This window comes from Chelonia mydas, chromosome 11 (assembly GCF_015237465.2).
Source record: "Chelonia mydas isolate rCheMyd1 chromosome 11, rCheMyd1.pri.v2, whole genome shotgun sequence".
NCBI lineage: Eukaryota > Metazoa > Chordata > Testudines > Cheloniidae > Chelonia > Chelonia mydas.
The window spans coordinates 51,416,594-51,435,833 of NC_051251.2; the positions used below are offsets into that span (position 1 = coordinate 51,416,594).

The 19,240-nt window shown below is 41.1% G+C and overlaps 1 protein-coding gene across 11 annotated transcripts in view; it reads left to right on the forward strand.

The window, feature by feature from the left end:
* Positions 1-19,240, forward strand: part of PMS1 (PMS1 homolog 1, mismatch repair system component) — an 85,764-nt gene that overhangs the window by 14,480 nt on the left and 52,044 nt on the right. For 9 of the 11 annotated variants that reach the window (XR_005227270.2, XM_043525608.1, XM_037912043.2 and 6 more), the window contains exons 4-5: positions 3,813-3,915; positions 13,384-13,547. Coding sequence is in view for 8 of the 11 variants with exons in the window: in XM_043525608.1 (XP_043381543.1) it covers positions 3,813-3,915; positions 13,384-13,547 (267 nt within the window). In the remaining 3 variants the exon portion in view is untranslated. Of the gene's footprint in view, positions 1-3,812; positions 3,916-13,383; positions 13,548-19,240 lie in introns of those variants that run through there. The other 2 variants (XR_005227271.2, XM_037912046.1) reach the window with 2 other exon arrangements.

Sequence of the window (19,240 nt, forward strand, 5' to 3'; positions counted from 1 at the left end):
TGCTTGGCAGTAGTACTGCAGAAAAGGATTTGGGGGGAGTGTATAAAGAATGACAAATTGAACATGAGCCAACAGTTGTGAAAAAGGCAGATGTCCTTCTGGGATGTATGACCAGGAGTGTCGTATGTAAGTGTGGTGGGTACACCAGCCCCTCACTAAGCCAGAAAGGGTTAATGAGCTGCTCTGGGCTTGCCCAGCCCTGGCCCACTACTCTTACACTCCCTGTAAGGAAATGAATGGGCAGTTAAACTGGAAGAGAATAGCTCAGTAGTGGGCTGATGAGGGAGGAGAACAGACCTCCCGTCCTTTCCTCCCTAAGGAAAGGACTTCCTCAGAACCTCTGTAGAGACTGCAGACTGCCAGAGCCTTCCAGTGGAAGGTAGGCCTGGCACAGGAATATGGAGTTTATTTTGGGGGTTATTTCTTTGTTTTACTACAAGAAGGACTTTTGGATTGTCTGTACTGTTTTGGACAGGCCTGCAGGGCTTAAGGAGACTGTTGTGGGGAACCCCTGCCTAGGATGGTGTGGGGAACTACTTCAGTAAGGACCTTTGCACCCTACTGAAGTCTGCCCAGTAGTTTGTCTTAGACGCTGAAGAGCATGGTCACATATGGTGGGGAATGTGGGCGTGATCTAACCTTGCAGAAGGGGGAGATTTGAGTGACCTGGATCATCAAGTATACCAAGGTGGGAAGCAGGAGTTTTACTTACTGGGGACAACGTGTGCCTGGAGTGAGTGTTGAAACAGATGGCTCAGAACCAACAGCAACAGTTCCCGCAACAGATGACAGCCCAACAGCAGCAGCTGGTCCATGAGCAAGGTGGTTAGGAGCAGGAGCAACAGTTGGTTCAACAAGTTGTGACCCCAGTGCAACTGCTTGGAGTCAGGGTGGGGAAGGGAATTCCTATCTGGGGCTCATGGGAACAACAGCCATGCTGGTGCAACTCACTAAGATGGGCCCAGAGGATGATCCAGAGGGCTTCCTTGTGACCTTGGTGGATTCACCAAGGGCAAGTCATGCCTGACTAATCTAATTGCCTTCTATGACGAGATAACTGGTTCTGTGGATGAAAGGAAAGCAGTGGATGTGGTGTTTCTTGACTTTAGCAAAGCTTCTGACACTGTCTCCCACAGTATTCTTTTCAGCAAGTTAAAGTAGTATGGGCTGGATGAATGCACTATAAGGTGGGTAGAAAGTTGGCTAGATTGTCGGGCTCAGCGCGTACTGATCAATGGCTCCGTGTCTAGTTGGCAGCCAGTATCAAGCGGAGTGCTCCAAGGGTCGGTCCTGGGGCCGGTTTTGTTCAATATCTTCATAAATGATCTGGAGGATGGTGTGGATTTCACCCTCGGCAAGTTTGCAGACGACACTAAACTGGGAGGAGTGGTAGATACGCTGGAGGGTAGGGATAGGATACAGAGGGACCTAGACAAATTGGAGGATTGGGCCAAAAGAAATCTGATGAGGTTCAACAAGGACAAGTGCAGAGTCCTGCACTTAGGATGGAACAATCCAATGCACCGCTACAGACTAGGGACCGAATGGCTAGGCAGCAGTTCTGCAGAAAAGGACCTAGAGGTTACAGTGGACAGGAAGCTGAATATGAGTCAACAGTGTGCCGTTGTTGCCAAGAAGGCCAATGGCATTTTGGGATGTATAAGTAGGGGCATTGCCAGCAGATTGAGGAATGTGATCGTTCCCCTCTATTCGACGTTGGTGAGGCCTCATCTGGAGTACTGTGTCCAGTTTTGGGCCCCACACTACAAGAAGGATGTGGAAAAATTGGAGAGAGTCCAGTGGAGGGCAACAAAAATGAGTAGGGGACTGGAACACATGACTTATGAGGAGAGGCTGAGGGAACTGGGATTGTTTAGTCTACAGAAGAGAAGAATGAGGGGGGATTTGATAGCTGCTTTCAACTACCTGAAAGGTGGTTCCAAAGAAGATGGATCTAGACTATTCTCAGTGGTAGTGGATGACAGGACAAGGAGTAATGGTCTCAAGTTGCAGTGGGGGAGATTTAGGTTGGATATTAGGAAAAACTTTTTCACTAGGAGGGTGGTGAAACACTGGAATGCGTTACCTAGGGAAGTGGTAGAATCTCCTTCCTTAGAAGTTTTTAAGGTCAGGCTTGACAAAGCCCTGGCTGGGATGATTTAATTGGGGATCGGTCCTGCTTTGAGCAGGGGGTTGGACTAGGTGACCTCCTGAGGTCCCTTCCAACCCTGATATTCTATGATTCTGTGACCTTCAAATGGGTGGCAATGGTGGTTCACAGAGCCGTGGAGGAGAGCAGGCGACCTGTAGTTCTGGGAGGAAAAGTATCTCCCAAGAGCCTGACGCTGTGTGATTGCCCAGAAATTGAGGGAGCTATGCTGGAGGTGGCTGAACCTGGAAACCTGGACCAGCATTCAGATCACTGAATGTACGCTGGTAGTTTGTGCAGATACTCCCGGTTGCAGGAAGAGATGGCATACTGAAACACTGACACAAGACGCTCACTGAGACGGTTCAGCTGATGAAGAATTATATGGTTTCTGAGGCTGCATCAAGGGCACCTAGGGTGAAGCAGCTTGAGGGTCAGAGGGGAGGCCTAGCAGGGGGGATTAGCATCAGAGTTGCCAAACTTTGGGTGTGAACCAGCCACCCTTGAAAGGTCTTGGAAAGTTTCAGAGGGAAACCTGGACAACATAGGTTCAAGCCCAGCCCAGAATCCTGGGGCTACCCATAGTCTCCCTGCTGAGACGACTGGGAAACAAGGGCCAGGGCTGACCATGACCACTAATGGCTGGGAAGGTCTGTTTTTCACATGGACACCCTAGTCACTACATCTTCATGGAGTTCAGTTATACCTAAGGAAGTTGTGGAATCGCTGTCCTTGGAGCTTTTAAAGAACAGATTAGACAAACATCTGTCAGGGACAGTCTAGGTATATTTAATTCTGCCTCAGTATGGGGGGGAATGGACTAAATGACTTCCTTAATTCTCTTGCCGCCATATATTTCTAAGGTTCTTCACTTCCTGACCTAAACTGATATGTATTATTGCTGTATGCTGTTAAACAAGTAGCTGTTTTTCACTCAAGAGGTGTATCTGCATTCAGAATTATTCCTATATGAAGTTAATGTAATTTTTTTTTAATAAAGGTCTCTAGGTTACTTCTGATAACCTTGATACCGTCCATGCAGATCATTTAAAAACTTGAAGTTGCATTATAATTCAGTTTATTAATATCTGAAAGCAATTATTTCATATGTTATTGGACTGTTGACGTACTCTTGATTTTGGAAGAGGGGCTTTGGGTATCACCCAAACCATTCACTTTACTACTGAAAGAAATTATCAGGGCAGAAAATAATGATAATGGTGATGACTGCATTTTGGAATTACTTATGAAGAAACAGTTATTCTAAAAGAACACTTGTGATACACCTTATGTTTTCTCTCACGAAGAACAGAATTTTTTAAAATCTTGTTTAAATAAATTTAAGCTCAAAAAGTCAGTTTAGAAAAGTATATTATTATAGACATTGTTAAAAAAGCTATTCTTTATGTCGTATACTGGCACCTAGGAAAAAGAAGTAGAAATCTGCAGTTTTTAATCATGGTTTAGAAAATCAGTGTATTGTGAAGTATTTTTGTCATTAGGATGATGTTCATGGAAGAAAAAACAGACTTTTATAAAATTATTTTTGTTCTTTTTTGTTAAAGTAACTTGATGCTGAGAATCATCTCAGAACATACCTAATGTCTTCAGACCATTTTGAACTTTTGAAATCCTTGATTGACTTGAGGTTCTTTATTTCCAGGTTTTGATCACAACAAAGACAGCTGCTGATGATTTTAGCACTCAGTACATCTTGGATAGCAGTGGGCATGTAACTTCTCAGAAGCCTTCTCATCTTGGGCAAGGTAAGGTATGCTTATTGTGATGTTTTGTGTTTCTCCTTATAAGAACAATTGGTGAGATTTGGAGGTTTTTCGCTTATATATCCTACTCTGATACCCACCCATGCACATCCAAATTGAGCAGTTGTGCTGAAGAGAAACCGAAGTAAAATACTTACAGGTGCCTCGCTCCTATATGATAATCTCTAGCAGCCATATCGCCACTTTCTGTGCAAAAACCAATAGAAGGGAAACCCTGGGGACTTGAGACGATCTATAGGGTTCTGTGAGCTGAAAAGCAAATCAGTGAGGCTGGGAGGGTTGTAGAAGCTATGCACGGCTCATGCGGTGCCTCACGGTCTCAGACACCATCCGATGGTCCAGGGACATCTACATCGAACACATCACTGGCCACCGACAATACCAGGAGGTGTGAGCCGGAACGACATCGTGCATCAACTATGAGAAAGGGACCGAGAGACTTTTTCCATTGGACGATATGAACTGGAACCATAAACTCACTGAACATTAAATCTCACCAAATGAGGGTAAATCCATCCTCATCATCGTATCCACTCATTATACTCGACACTTGAACATAGCCATTATATGAACAACATACCCTCATATTTCAGTGTCTGTACTTTGACCCATTAACCTTTTACCCCCAATCGGGGATATTGCAGATTATGTATTCCTTATGCCATCCGATCCTAAACCGAATTTTGCACCCCTTGATAATCTGTACCTTATTCCCTGATAACCAGAAACTTCTACACAGGAACTTCTACTTTTTTTTTATTTTAACATCATCTTAATAAAATTATTAAATCTGTTAAAAAGAGGATAGGAGCACTTAGATACCACAGTGAACAGAGAGTGCAAGGCCTTAATTATCCACACACACCAGTAAAATCCTTCTGTAGATGTCCCAGCACCCCAGTCACTGGTAAATTGGTAGGCTCATATTCTGTGTTGCCAGTGACTTTCAACACAGCCATGATATGGAGGTGGCAATGCTTAATTCGTGCTGGGGCTTGCCAGGGCTGAGCCCAGGCACCTCTAGGTTTGGCAGTTCATAGCCCTGGCACTTCAGATTTGCCATGTCAGTTATGAAAGTAGAAAAATTGCTTGAGCCCCGTCACCTCATTCGTTACAAATTAAGCACTGGGAGGTGGTCTCTTCAGTGTTGTGTTGCACAGTGAGAGATAATGTTGACATACTCAATATTAATTTGCCTATAAATTTGTTATGAACATTACACGTTTTTCCCTGTTACCATACTGTGCAGAGTGGCTGATATGACTCTGTGCCTCTGATTTTCTTGGAGTGTTCAAATGGGATGTTTTCAGCATAGAGTGGTTGTCAGCCATGCAATGGAGGAGGGGGGAGAGCATGCTGCATAGCTGCTTTCCCTCTCTGCACAGCTTTGTGGTCTCATTTCCACACCAGTAACATGTTTTCTCTCTTTTCTGCCATATAGCAGAGGGGAACAGATGGCATTCAATAAGAGGTAACATTTGGCACTAATTTCTGAGATGTCCACAAGAACTGAGTCAGTAATTCATAAATCTCCATTTAAAAATATGCTGTTTTGCAGTGAGAATTTCAGACTAAGGATCATCATTAAGAAGTATAAGTCATAGAAGAGTAGTATTGTCCCTTCCTCCAACACCAATGCCCTGTTCTGACACCAGCACTGCCAGTCTACCAAGCAATATCAGGTGTCCAGGGCCTTGCAAGTTGGCATCCTAGTGGTGGGGGGGGGGGAAATCTGTGACATGGAGTCTGACTATATGCTAAGTGTAACTTGTTTTATTTATGCACATACACCCCTGGGAGCAGAAGTGGTCAAATGCTATGCAGGGAAATCCTTATTTCAGGAACCTTAGCCCAACACCAAATGACAGGCTCAGAGAGAGCAATTCTGCCTCAAGAACTGATTCTAATCAGAGACCCAGGCAGAGAGCAAACTCTGATTTCTCGCACAGTTGTCTCTCCAACCACCACTGCGTCTACACACAGCTTTCTTTTAATTCTTCATTGTTATTCCTGCTGGGGCCAGAGTACCTGGCTGAGATGTGAGCAACTGTATCTATGTGTGATAATGACTCAGATGTAAGGTCAGATTCTGATCTCTGTTATGCTGGTGTAAAACAGTCACAGAGATTTGAGTCTGGTCCTTGGTTTTAAGAAGTGACTCAGTGAGATCTCAAACACCAGTTACCATCTTTAATTTTCCAGGTTCCTTCTTATATTCCTGTTGTTATGGCAGTTGTCAGCAAGTGGTGCTGTTGCATATTCCTGGTCTTCCAAGTGCTTTTTCTTCGTGTGTTGGGAAATGTTCAGTCTTGTGAAGACATGCTGTGTTGTTAGTTCACAATGTATTGTGCATGCATGAACCAAAGATTTCCTTTATTTCCTAGCCTTGTAACTATTTTTTAAACATATGGGACGAAAGCTTTGAACTTCAGATCTCTCTTTTACAACATGAATAGCCATCAACACTGTATTTGGGAAATTTTGTTAAAGGTAATCCTGTGAAGGGTTTCTGGCAGATGATACTACTGGGCACAAAGCAGAATTCCTACAAGTCTCTTCTCTGCCATGGCTAAACTGTTCTTTTTTAAAAAGCTTTTAATGGTCTGGGTGGTGTAGCAGCAAGCCAGAGTCTGTCCCACTATTCCAGCAGTGGAAAGCTGTGGAACAAACACAGGGTTGTGAGTCAGAAGAACAGAGTGACTTCAGTCGCTTAGGTCAACAATTTTTTAAAAGTTCTGTAATTTTAGGTGTCTAGAACTCTGGGTGTCTATCTTGAAACTAGGGTGACCAGACAGCAAATGTGGAAAATCAGGACGGGATGGGGGGTAATAGGAACCTATATAAGAAAAAGACCCAAAAATCTGGACTGTCCCTATAAAATCAGGACATGTGGTCACCCTGTTTGAAACAACGTGGGCCTGCTTGTCAGAATAGTTGAGCATCCACAACTACAACTGAAGTCAGTGGGGAGCAGCTGCTTCTCCGAGCCTCTGGAAATCAGGCTCTAGGTGACTTGAGATAAATTCTCAAAAGCATGGACATTTTGTACCTTAAGCTTTCCCCACCTGTAAAATATGTAATAATATCCACCTTTTGTAAAGAGCCTTGAGATCTAAGAATGAAAAGTGCTATATATGTGGAAAGTATATAGGGAGAGAAAAGTCTCTCACAACCTCAGAACATGTGTAATTCTCAAAAGGAGAGCAGGCAAACTAGTAAATCTCACAGAAGTCCTGCAAGAATCAAATCAAATGAGTGTCCTACAGCCTCAGCGTATAAACAAGCAGACAAACCTCTGAGGCCTCCAGTAATGAGAACAGAAAAGTCTCCCACAGCCCCACACAAGGAACAAACAAACTAATCTCTCCAGACTCTGATGAGAAGTGAACAAGGGATTTTCCCCCATCTGTAGCAGGAAAAAAATCCAGTTGCACCTGGAAGAGAAAAGAGGTCTCTTACCGAGCCAAGAAGTTATCACAGAAACTCTCTGCATTGTTAAGCAGTTCAGTTCAGCTGAACGTCTAGCCCATGTCTTTCCTGTGTATGCTGTGCTAAATTGTTTATGATTTGAAAAGCTAGATAACGTACTCACAGATAGCATAATCAGTTATTTTCTAAATTCCAAAGTTTTGGAAGTTCTCAGGGCACTGGAGAACTTCTGATCTCCTCTTAGCCATACACAGGTGCTCATACGTGGCTGAGATTGAGACCAGTGAATGAGTTATAAATTGTCTGAATACAGAAAAGGTGCATTCAGTAGTACAAGAGCCATAATTTTCTTTCTTCTTGAGGAGTAGTAAAACACACACAAACGTGAATTATCTGATGAATTGACAGCACCCTTCCACTTGCCACCTCCTTCTCCCTTCTTTTTCACAGTAGACCTTTGTCCTTGTACAGAATATGTAGATTACACTGGAACTGATGTGAAAGATAAACTATATTTTGCTCCAGCAGAAAGATGTTTGCTGTTTACTACTCCTATCTGCTTTTGGATTGGAGGATCAACTCCGATAACAAAAGGTAGATGGAGAGTTTATTTCCCCTTGCTTCAAACAAGTCAACTCTGCAAGTTTCTATCAATGAATTACACAGAGACACAGACTGTGTACAACTTCTTCCCTTTGTTGTCTTGTAATAAAGTTCAATAACCTATTGTCTTATTGATAGTCAGACAAGGATAATTTTATTGCACTGTGTAATGCAGTTTGAAGCAAAACATTTTAAATATTTACAAAGTTCTTTAGTGCTAAAGGGTATCTTTCTCTGCTGCTTATGTTCTTATTATCTGTACTTCATGTTTTATCTCTCACATACTGTACACCAACTTTTCAGTAAAGCTAATTATCAAAAGAAAGGTTGGGTGGTCAAGCTGGAGTTCCTGGAAATTCTACTACCCTTGTAATGAGAAAACAATTGTGTTGTATTAAGGAGGCACAAGAGATTGGTTGATATCATAAAGGATTGTTGCTTTACAGGTACACTTGATATAGCACAACAGGATGTCTGCATTTATATGGTATGAGTTCCAAATCCCACATTGCAAAGACACTACAGAAGTTATTGCATTTTAATTTTATTAATGTTGGAATGTCAGTGCAGAAAACTCTAGGGGCCTTTGTAAGAAAAGCAAATGCAAGCAGCTCAAGGCTAAACTGGATGACTAAACTGGCATCCCAGAGAAATCAGACAGGATAGGGCTTACTACTGAAACCTAATAAAAATGTGCTAGTCGAGACTTCTTTTGCACCTCTCTTCAAATAAAAACGTTCCACATCACTTTCTGTTTTCCTGCATTAGTCTGATCCTGTTCCCAATTAAGTCAATGGCAAAACTTCCATTGACTCTAGTGGTGCTGGATTTGGGCCTTTTAGATCACAAACATGTTTTGCATTGTCAGTGAGAACATTTTTTTAAAAAACCAGGGGGGTGATAGAGAACTTGGGAGGAGCAAGGCAAACAGGTAACTTTTCTAGCAGTAAATGTATATTTTGTGTCCACTTTTCAATTTTTGGGCACATAGAAGTGCTGTTCTTAGTTCCCATGTGAATTTTGACTCCCTAGCTTTGACTCCCACATTTCACATCTTCAGTTTTTAAAATGAACTCCCATGTGTGTCCAGTGTATTGTCTCCTGACTTGACTGTTGTAGGCTCTTCTGCCCTGACCTTCCTCCCTCTCTCCCCTCAAGTCCATTCAGAACACTTCTGTTAAGATTATTTTGCTGCCTGTCATTCTTAGTCTTCTCCCACAATTTGGAGTTCCTCCATTGACATCCCTTTCTCTACTGGGTCAAAATACGAGCTTGTGATTCTTGCCTTGGAAGCCCACCACAACTTGTATCTTATCATTTTGCCTCCTGCCCTCCATCAACAGTACCAGCCTCCACCACTCTTTCTGTCTGCTTCTCCAACAGTATTTTCAGTCTTTGTTTCATGCCTTAAGGTGACTGGGGAAGAATGTTCTCTAACTACTCTTGTCTCCTCAAGACCTACTGTGATGCCTTTAGAGGAAATTACCAACATGTAATGATTAGGTATGGGGCCATTATAGAATGCTGACATTTATCTTATTTATTTGCCCTCTGTAAACACACATTCTTGTTACTATTCTCCTTTTCTCCTTCCTCATGCCCTCTGTTTTTTGTTTGTTACACGCACTTGTTGCACCTTCTCTAAATGAGATTGCGGGGTGTTTGGGGCATCTTTTATATGGTGGGAGCTTCCAGGTGTCACTGTAATATAAATTATCATAATAAGATATGGTTGAAGAAGGGAGGGAATGAAAATAAATTCTCTAGCCTTAAGATACTCAGTTTATGGCTTTCAAGCCACATGTAGCTCTTCAGGGACTTTTATGCAGTACTTGTGGATTCTACCTATCTTATTGACCTAATCTGTCTGGGCTCAAGCAAAACCACCATCGCATCAATTACAGGAACGGTCCTAATATTGCCTGATGTACCTGGTGTGTAAATAATGGGGACTGTTGAGCACAACCAATCATGCAGTGTGGGATCTGCTGGGATCCATTTTCCAGCCACCCATCTCACCCGTAATATGGGAGAGTGGAATTTGCACTTGAGTAGAGTTGGAGAGAGAAAGTAGAGGAGAAGAGGGTTGAATGATGTTGTTAATCATGTAGTTCAGTGGTTCTCAAACTTCTTTTTTCGTGGACCACTTGAAAATTGCTGAGGGTCTCGGTGGACCACTTAATGATCTTTCCAAATGTTGCTTGTACCATTAGCTAACTGTTGTAAAGCACTTTGAGTAAAAGCGCTGTATAAAAAATCCCTTAATAATTAATGGATTTTTTGGTATACAAATAAAAGCACACAACTCATATTTTAATATCAGTAGTCTTACCTTTGTGATGTGATGGATATGCCCTCCCCTGCTGCAGTAGCCCCCGAGCTGGGGCTGGGAAGGAGGGGGAATTTCTCCCTCTCTCCCAAGCTGGGGCCGAAGGGGGGGTGTCTCTCCCTCTCTCCGCCGCCGCAGCAGCCACAGAGCTGAGACTGGGAAGGAGGGCCGACTCTCCCCAGCAGCCACAGACCTGGAGCTGGGAAAGTTACCTCTTTCTCTGCACATCCCAAATTCCCCTCACCCCCTCTTCTCACACCACTGCCCCCTTCCACCTACCTCCTATTCCCCCAAGGCCACCACCTCACCTTACATGTGCGTCTTCTCCAGGGTCCAGGCACTTAATTAGTGGAGCCATGCCTGCTCTGGAAGTCCCGCAATGTGTTGTGCCAGTACTTAAAAAGAGTAAATGGGACAACCCAGGTAATTACAGACCTGTCAGTCTGAGACTGATCCCAGGCAAAATAATGAAGCAGCTGATAAGAGACTTGAGTAATAAAGAATTAAAATAGGGTAATGTAATTAATGCCAATCAACCAGGGTTTATGGAAAAATAGATCCTGCCAAAGTAACAGTATTGGGTTTTGATGAGCTAATAATGTTTGATGTAGTATACTTAGATTTCGGTAAGGCGTTTGACTTGTTACTGCAAAATTGTTTATAAAACTAGAACAATACAAAATTAACATGGCACACATTAAATAGATTGAAAACTGGCTAACTGACAGGTCTCAAAATGTACTTGTAAATAGGGAATCATCAATGAGCAGGTGTGTTTCTAGTGGCATCCAGCAGGGTTTGGTTCTTGGCCCTACATTATTTAACATTTTTATCAATAACCTGCAGGAAAACCTAAAATCATTATGATAAAGTTTGCAGATGACCCAAAGATTGGGGGAATTATAAATACTGAAGGGGACAGGTTATTGATAATGATCTGGATCACCTGGTAAGCTGGGCGTGAGCAAACAGTTTGTTACAAAAATTTGATAATGGGCTCTTAAATCTAGCAGACAGAGGTATAACAAGATCTGGCTAGAAGCTGAAACTAGACAAAATCAGACTGGAAATAAAATATAAATTTTAACAGAGAGGGTAGTTCACCTTGAATCAATTCACCAAGGATTATGATGGAGTCTCTATCATTGGCAATTTTTCAATCAAGATTGAATGTTTTTCTAAAAAATATGCTCTAGTTTAAACAGGAATCAATTCAGGGAATTCTGTGGCCTGTATTATGCAGGAGGCCAGACTACATGATCACAGTGGTGCCTTTGGGCCTTATAATCTATGATCTAAAGCCCACTGAAGTCAAACTTTAGATAAGAGCTGTATTGTCTTGGCCTTTATATTTACCAGAGCTGTTGAATGATTGACTGCTGCTGAAATATGAGTACTTCAGTCTTCATTTAAGTACATTTTTAATGTAAGATAAAATTATATACCTCTTACAGGCTAATTTTTTTAATTATACTTGATTGGATTGGGTAGGCCAATAGCCCTCCTTGTCAGTTAATATACACTGTACATAAACTATGTAAGCAGGCACCATCTCTTAGTAGTGTCCTGGCATCTAGGCATTACCCCAATACAAATAAAAATTATTAGCATGCGGTTGTTAAAATAGTGGTACTTGAGTAAATTTACCTGGTAACAGAGAATAATACTTACATTAAAGTGTTAAATGGGGTTACAACCCTTTCCCCTACCCTCGTGGACACATAAGTGGAATGTTCTGGTCTGTTGTGTAGCTCAGAAATACAAGTTAGATTGACCACATGTTGAATGAGCCTTTAGTTTGATTTAAGACCTGATGTGTGCTATAATCAGTTTATAAGAAAGAAAACGTCATCACACCATAATCAAAACCACATCTTTTTATATTACAACTCTAAATGGCTGACTCTTTAAGTTGGTATAATATATACCAGGAAGCATATTGCAGGACTGGAATTTAGTCAGGGCTTAAATAGAGTGTGCTAAATTGAGAGAGCAGCACAGTTAAATCTTAAGAATTTTCTTGTAAAATATGATAGTGCCTCCTTCAGTTTGCCTGTTAATATTTTAAATTGTTTGCTGTTTTTCAAAGACGGGGATTTTTAATACCTCTTAATTTTAGTACGCTTTTAATTCTGTATTTGGTTCAGGTATAAAAAGTCTTCCTTGTGGCATCCTATTAAACATGAGAGATAATTATCATGACCTGATGTTGATATATAAATATCCTCATAATTAAATAATATGACAAATTTACCTCTTTATAAACTGTGACTTTTCTTTTTGTCTGGATTTTACACTGTTGATTTCATAGGTATTACTCTTAATTCAGTGGCAAATATAATCGGCACTTTCTGAAGCAGGCTTTCCTTTAGAACTTTAATGAAATGCAGTGCTGCATTTTTCCTTTTGTTTATAGTTAATTAGTAAGATTTTTTTTTTTCTTATTCAGGTGAACTTTACTATTAACTTGTATATTTTATTGCTGATTTTCAGAAGATGGGTTTTTGCTTCAAGAAAAAAATCTGTGGGATTGCTTTTCATTTTAGGTATATTATAGGCAGATGCTAGGGAAAGATGTAGAAAAGTTTGCTACAGTATTAGAAGAGGCTATGATTAGACATATGGCGAGAGTTTAGTAGGTCTGCACTGGAGCAGATGTACTGTAGATGAAATTTTAACTTCAGTTTATTGGTGTCAACTAATACCAGAGAAAGAGATATGGATGAAACTAGAAAAATCAAAACATAAAGTAAGATTAATTCAGTAAATCCTCGTGGCTCGCCAGAAATGGAAAAAATGTGTAATGTAGGTGTCAAGTAGCTTGAGCATAGCTCCAGTTGAAGGACATGATTAGCTTGCACAGCTGTGAAATCTAGCAGTCAGCTTGCTGTGGAGGGGAATGCTAATGTAGCAGTATGTCCTTCTCTTCATGCACGTATGATTCTAATTAATGTTAATAAGAACGATGTGCATGCACCTATATGGAAGAATAGCCTCTTTCAGCACAAGTGCGGGGTTATTTTCCTTTACATTCAACCAGTCCTACACTTTTCATGTTAGCTTCACGGTCTTTTATTTCCCACTTGCAGGTACAACTGTAGCTGCACTGAAGCTGTTTAAGAATCTTCCTGTAAGAAAACAGTTTTACTCAACAGTTAAAAAATGTAAGGAGGAATTAAAAAAAATCCAAGATCTTTTGATGGCGTATGGCATCATAAAGCCAGAACTACGGATAATCTTTACACATAACAAGGTAAAAGTGACTTTTCTTGTGCCAACTATCTAAATTCAAAATGAAAGAAAATAAAGACTATGATAATTTTGTTCAGTTCATCAAGACTTTCGTTACTGTGACTGCATTTTGTCATCAGATGTTTGATTTTTAGGAATTTGCTATAATTGCAGGTTGGTTCAGACCCCCCCTCCATCATTGCATCTGAGTTTATTAGCTTACGATGGATTGAGTTTTAGACAGGCAGTGCCAATCTTTCAAAGAAGTCTCTGCTCCCACAAAAACCTAATTTGGTGTATGTAGGTTAGACAATGCTATGATTTATTGGGCACTGATAACACGCTTGTTATTGTACAGAACAAAGAGGCAGAGCCATACCTCCACCTTTCTCTAATGGTCTGATCGGTTTCTAGTTGAAGTCAGTGGAGAGGCTCCCACTGAATTTACTGGGCATTGAAACAGGCCATGTAGATAGTGCTACTTGTGTGTACTGTTTTGTCTCCGAGGGCTGAATTATAACAGATCACTGCAGGAGAGACTTGAAATATGGCCTATCAGGCCAGACAGGTACCTGTGTAATTGCATTGACTATAATACATTTAAGTCTGATTTGCATCAATTTAAGGAAAGCAAAATCAGGCCCAAATATGACTAAGCTAGTGCTCATTTTATGCCCAGACTTGACGGCACAAATTCAAAAGCTACTTGGACCTTAATATTATATGAATAAGTTTTTATTAATCATGGGAAGTCTAACAGAAGTATTAACTACAAATCTGCAGAAATGGTACTTTGGACCTGATTCTCCTCTCAGTTATACTAGTTTAACTCCACAGACTTTATTGGAACTGCTACTGATTTATACTGGCATAAGTGAGAGGAAAATTAGGCCCATGATTTCCATGCTGCCACAGAAAGTAAAGAGTGACACCTAATGGCCAAAAAGGTTCCACCAAAGTGATTCTTTTTCCATTTTTAAAAAAAATTTCTCTCTATGGTGGCTGAATAATTTCTTATCTTGCAATCTGAAAGTTAAAGCATTATTTCAATTCATTGAACCATTTATTTCAATTTTTTATTTCTATCAATTAGAATATTTTTTAAAAAATCTTTCATGTTCACACTGGTCAGTGGAAATGACAAGTGATCTTACATATTTGACAATAAAATACTGAATAAATAATAACTCAAAGTATAGGTATTCCGTAAATGCAATTTAGTGTAAATCTTTCATTGTGATCAGTGATAGTTCTGCTATGGATTGCAGGTAGTATAAAATCTCAAACTTATACCCAGGTAGGGTTGCCAACTTTATATTTGCAGAAAACCGAACACCCTTGTCCGGCCCCTGACCCGCCCCTTCCCTGAGGCTATACCCTGTGTCCAGCCCCTTCTATGAGGCCACACCCCATCTCACTCCATCCCCCCTCCCTCCGTTGGTCGCTCTCCCCTACCCTCGCTCACTCGCTCATTTTCACCAGGCTGGAGCAGGGGTTGGGGTGTAGGAAGGGGTGAGGACCCCAGCTGCGGGTGCAGGATCTCAGGTGGGGCCAGGGTTGTGGGGTTTGGGCTACAGGATGGGTTGGGGGGGTGGGTCCAAGGCAGTTGGAATGTGGGATGGGACTCCGGGCTGGGGCAGGGGGTTGGGGTATGGGAGGGAGTAGGGGCTCTGAGCTGGGGGTGCGGGCTCTGGAGTGGGGCCAGAAATGAGGGTTTCAGGATATGGGAGCGGGCTCCGGGCTGGGGCAGGGGGTTCCTGGCCAGTGGCCTCTGTGGAACTGGCACTCGGGGCAGGGCAGCGCGCAGAGTCCCCATTGCCACTCTTGTACCTAGGAGCCAGAGGGACATGCCATCTGCCTCAGGGAGCCACGCGGAGATGAGCAGGCAGCCTGCCTGCCCCGCTGCAGGTGGCCAAATGGACTTTTAACAGCCCGGTCAGCTGTGTTGACCAGAGCCACCAGGGTCCCTTTTCGATGGGGTGTTCCAGTTGAAAACCTGGCAACCCTATACCTGGGTCCACAGACCTTAAAGGAAAATTGTATTCAGCTGTCTCTAAAAAACAACTTTGGTGACATTGATTTAGAGCAATAATAACTATGCCTAGTTGAAACAATTAAACTGTCCAATTTCTTGGCACTCTAATAGTTGTGAAAAAGAATGAAAAATAAGCTGCAAACACTTACTGAACTCAAGGCTTTAGAATTATGTGCTCAGTGACCTCAGGTATTCAGAGTAAGAGACATGTAGCACGTTCGTCATTTTAAAACATACCTTGTTTGCTGTAAGTTCTTGACCCTCTATTCTTGCTGTGGATCACAATCAACTTCTTAGTGGGACCTACTCCCCACATGCTCTTTGCTTCAGATTAAAAAGTACTTTGGTATGACAAACAATAAAAGTATTGCTGAAGTTCTAAAGACAGAACATTGAGAGTGATAGAACACATGGAGTATCTTTCTAGGATAGGGCTTCATGGGGTGCTTTTATCCTCTGTGTCTATTTTAGTCACATTCTGATTTAGTTGCTGGTTATGTGTCTTGATTCTTTTTCTGCCTTCTGTTTCTTTTCTCCTCAAATTATGCCATGTTTTTCTCCATTGTGTTTTAATGCAAAGTCTGTTATCCTCACCGATACCTTGATCAAGAATCTCTTTCTTGTACTCCTCTGTAATTCTGCATACTGAAACAGACAGTGTCTCTGGACTTTAGTCCTCCTCCTTCCCCCTAACCCCCAACACATTAATTGTACTGTTGTCTCTTCTGTTTTTCCCCTCTGCTTCCCTCTGCTACTGAAATTGCAACCATCATAGAAAACTGCCCAACACAGAAGCTTGTCATGAGGGCACAATACATTTGTTTTCATTTAATTTTATTCTTTTTAAACAATATTGTGCCTTTATAAAATGTTCTTATTTTTCTCTCTCACTTCTCAGCATCACTATAATATCGTCATTTTAAACGTTATTTTAAAGAGATATCAAATAAACACGTTTTTAAACAAACTGCAATATTGTTTAACCAAAAGAAGACTTTTGTCCCTGGGCTGGCTCTTTGGCTGCAGTGATATCTCCAGCACAAAGTTTTCTCTTTGAGTGGGAGCTGACTATTCCTACTATGTCTTGGATTCTCTCACTTTAACAAACAAAAAAATAATTTTAAATACTAGCAGTCCTGAATGCTTCTCCTATCTGGTGACTTATGGGAGATGGGTGGTTCTTGTGAATAATTCCAAAATTGTTTGGTTTCTTTAACAATACTTGAAATGTTGTTCTGCTCTGAAAACTGAGTGTAAAAATGGAATGGTGGGTTCCATGTTGTTGCTCATTGTTTTCTACATCAGATGTGCTCAGTTGACAAGTAAAAAGATTGTCTTTTTCTTGCTGCCAGCTGTGCAAAAGCATCCTGTGTTTTAAGAGTCCAGTTCAGTTCTTTCCATTTGGTGCATCATACCAGTAATGGAGGTTCTGCAGGCCTCATTTAAACCTCTGCAACTCTTCATATTATGTTTTCAAGAGCACTTGTGCATTCACACTAACCTGCAGTGGGTTTTTATAGATGTAAATGATTTGACCTTGCTAACCAGTTTTTTGCTGATGGACAAGAAAGAACAGAATCCAACTCAGTCTCAGCTTGATGACTCTGTAGAGCTCATGGGATTAAAATGCAGTCATGTCAGTAGGTGCATTTATGAATTCACCCAGAAAACAACTCTGTTGGGAAAGAAGATGCCATTTTTGCATAGTCTGTTTTTAGAGTAGAACTGCAGTTCAAAGCTTGGGAAAATTTAGGGGAAAAAAATTCCTTCAGTAATATTAAAACGGGCAGAGGATAGTAGCAAAGTGAGGGACAGATAGTTCAGTTTGCTGAGAAATGCTAGGATCCTGTAGGTAAAGAATCAGGTAGGGGAATACTTAACATTGGCGTTTTCATGGGTTCCTACATCTCTACCTTATATACTATATAATTTGAATAATAATATGTCTGATTTTCCTTCAAACCCAATCTTTTTAGAATACTGCATTGTTAATGTGGATTAAAACGATTCCCTGTCATTATGAAACAAGGAAACTTAGAGGATAAGATTGTTCAGTTGATTGGTAATCGTTCAGGATAATGGAACTATTGACAAAAGTGGTAGGGACCAAGAGGCCTTCTGGTATGGTGGGCGCTTGGTGCTTACTTCAAATGGAAATCTCAGTCCATTTCCATGTGAGCAAATTTCTCTATCAAAATATCAACCATTCTGGCAGTTTTGGGAAAGATACCAACACTGAATTATGTTGGCCTCTCATGAAGAATGAATTATTTTCTCATCTTCAGAGGTAATTACTCCATAACAGGATTCAAGCACAGTATTCGGGGCAATATAGAACAATAAACTAGTATTGCTCCTACTTACATGCTGTATTTGCTTTGAGGCTAAAGATAGGACATTGTTTTTTAGGGCTGTTCATCTTCACAAGCACTTGATTAATATAAAAATAAAGAAAAATCAAGCAACCCAGAGATTTTCTAACACAAGAGGTCACTCATTAGCTGTAGCTGAGCTGGGAAAACCATAAGCCAACTAAGGTTTGGCACAAACCAATGGGTTCTCTGATTGTTTTAAAACTATTAATGTGTTAAAATGGTCTGGGTATGGATTCATTTTCATTGCTCAGTTTTTATTACTGTTAAGATCTTTTTGAAGATATAAACTGCAATAGTTTGATAAATAGATTTAATTGCTTTCTAGTTTTTATAAGTACTTCAACATTCTTTACTTAAATTCTAACTTGTAATTTCTTTCATCAGTTCTACATACTTACCCTTTAACAGCAATAGCACTGTTAAATAGTACCTTATTTGGCTTCTTTCTTCAGAAGCTGAAGAACACCATTATCGCAAAGCTGTAGTAATCCAGACCAACAGATCAGTCTATCTCATTCTGATCCTACTGTGTGCTAGAAATGTGCTCTATCGTAGTATTTTCCAAGTATTTTGTGGTAAGCTTGGGATAACAACATTTCTCATGGAGTACGTGGATTTATGACTAAGACCACCTGTTAAATAAATAAGTGGTTATATATAATCATTCAAAGGAGTTGCTAGAATCCTGCATTGTGGGGCTGTGCCAATACCTTGCGCTGCTGTGGAAGAAAACAGACGTCAGGAATGAGCTCAGGTTCCAAAGCAGAAAGAGCCATAGTCTTTTGGGGGATCCTTTATGGTAGTCTGCATGTTCATTTGCATGTGTGGATGGGTGGCTTGAGGCACCTGTGACTGTCTGTTGGACACAAAGAGCAGCCAAATCAGCTCTGAGGACTGGGCTCTTTCAGAGGCTTATTTTTGTTGCTTTTTTAAAAGAAGAGACTGAACAGAAAGCAATGGTTGAGAATTTGAAGGAATAGGGGAGAAAGAGAAGCAGAGAAGGTTGACAGTTGGGAATGCAGTCAGGATGGTTTAATATACTGCATAAGAGGGAGCTTGACAATGAGGGCTAGTCTACATGGTGCATTAATCTGCATCAAAGGGGTGTAAATTCTGGTTTCCCATCCTTTCCCAAGGGTAAAAGTGTGGACCCTTCAAACACTACCACGTTAACCATGCACTAAGGAACTTTTAGAGTGTGCCAGCAGGGTCCACATAGGCCAGTCAGTGCACAACACATTGGTGTCCTGTAAAATTTACATCCCTGTGGTGTGCAGATTAACACACTATGTAGACAAGCCCTAA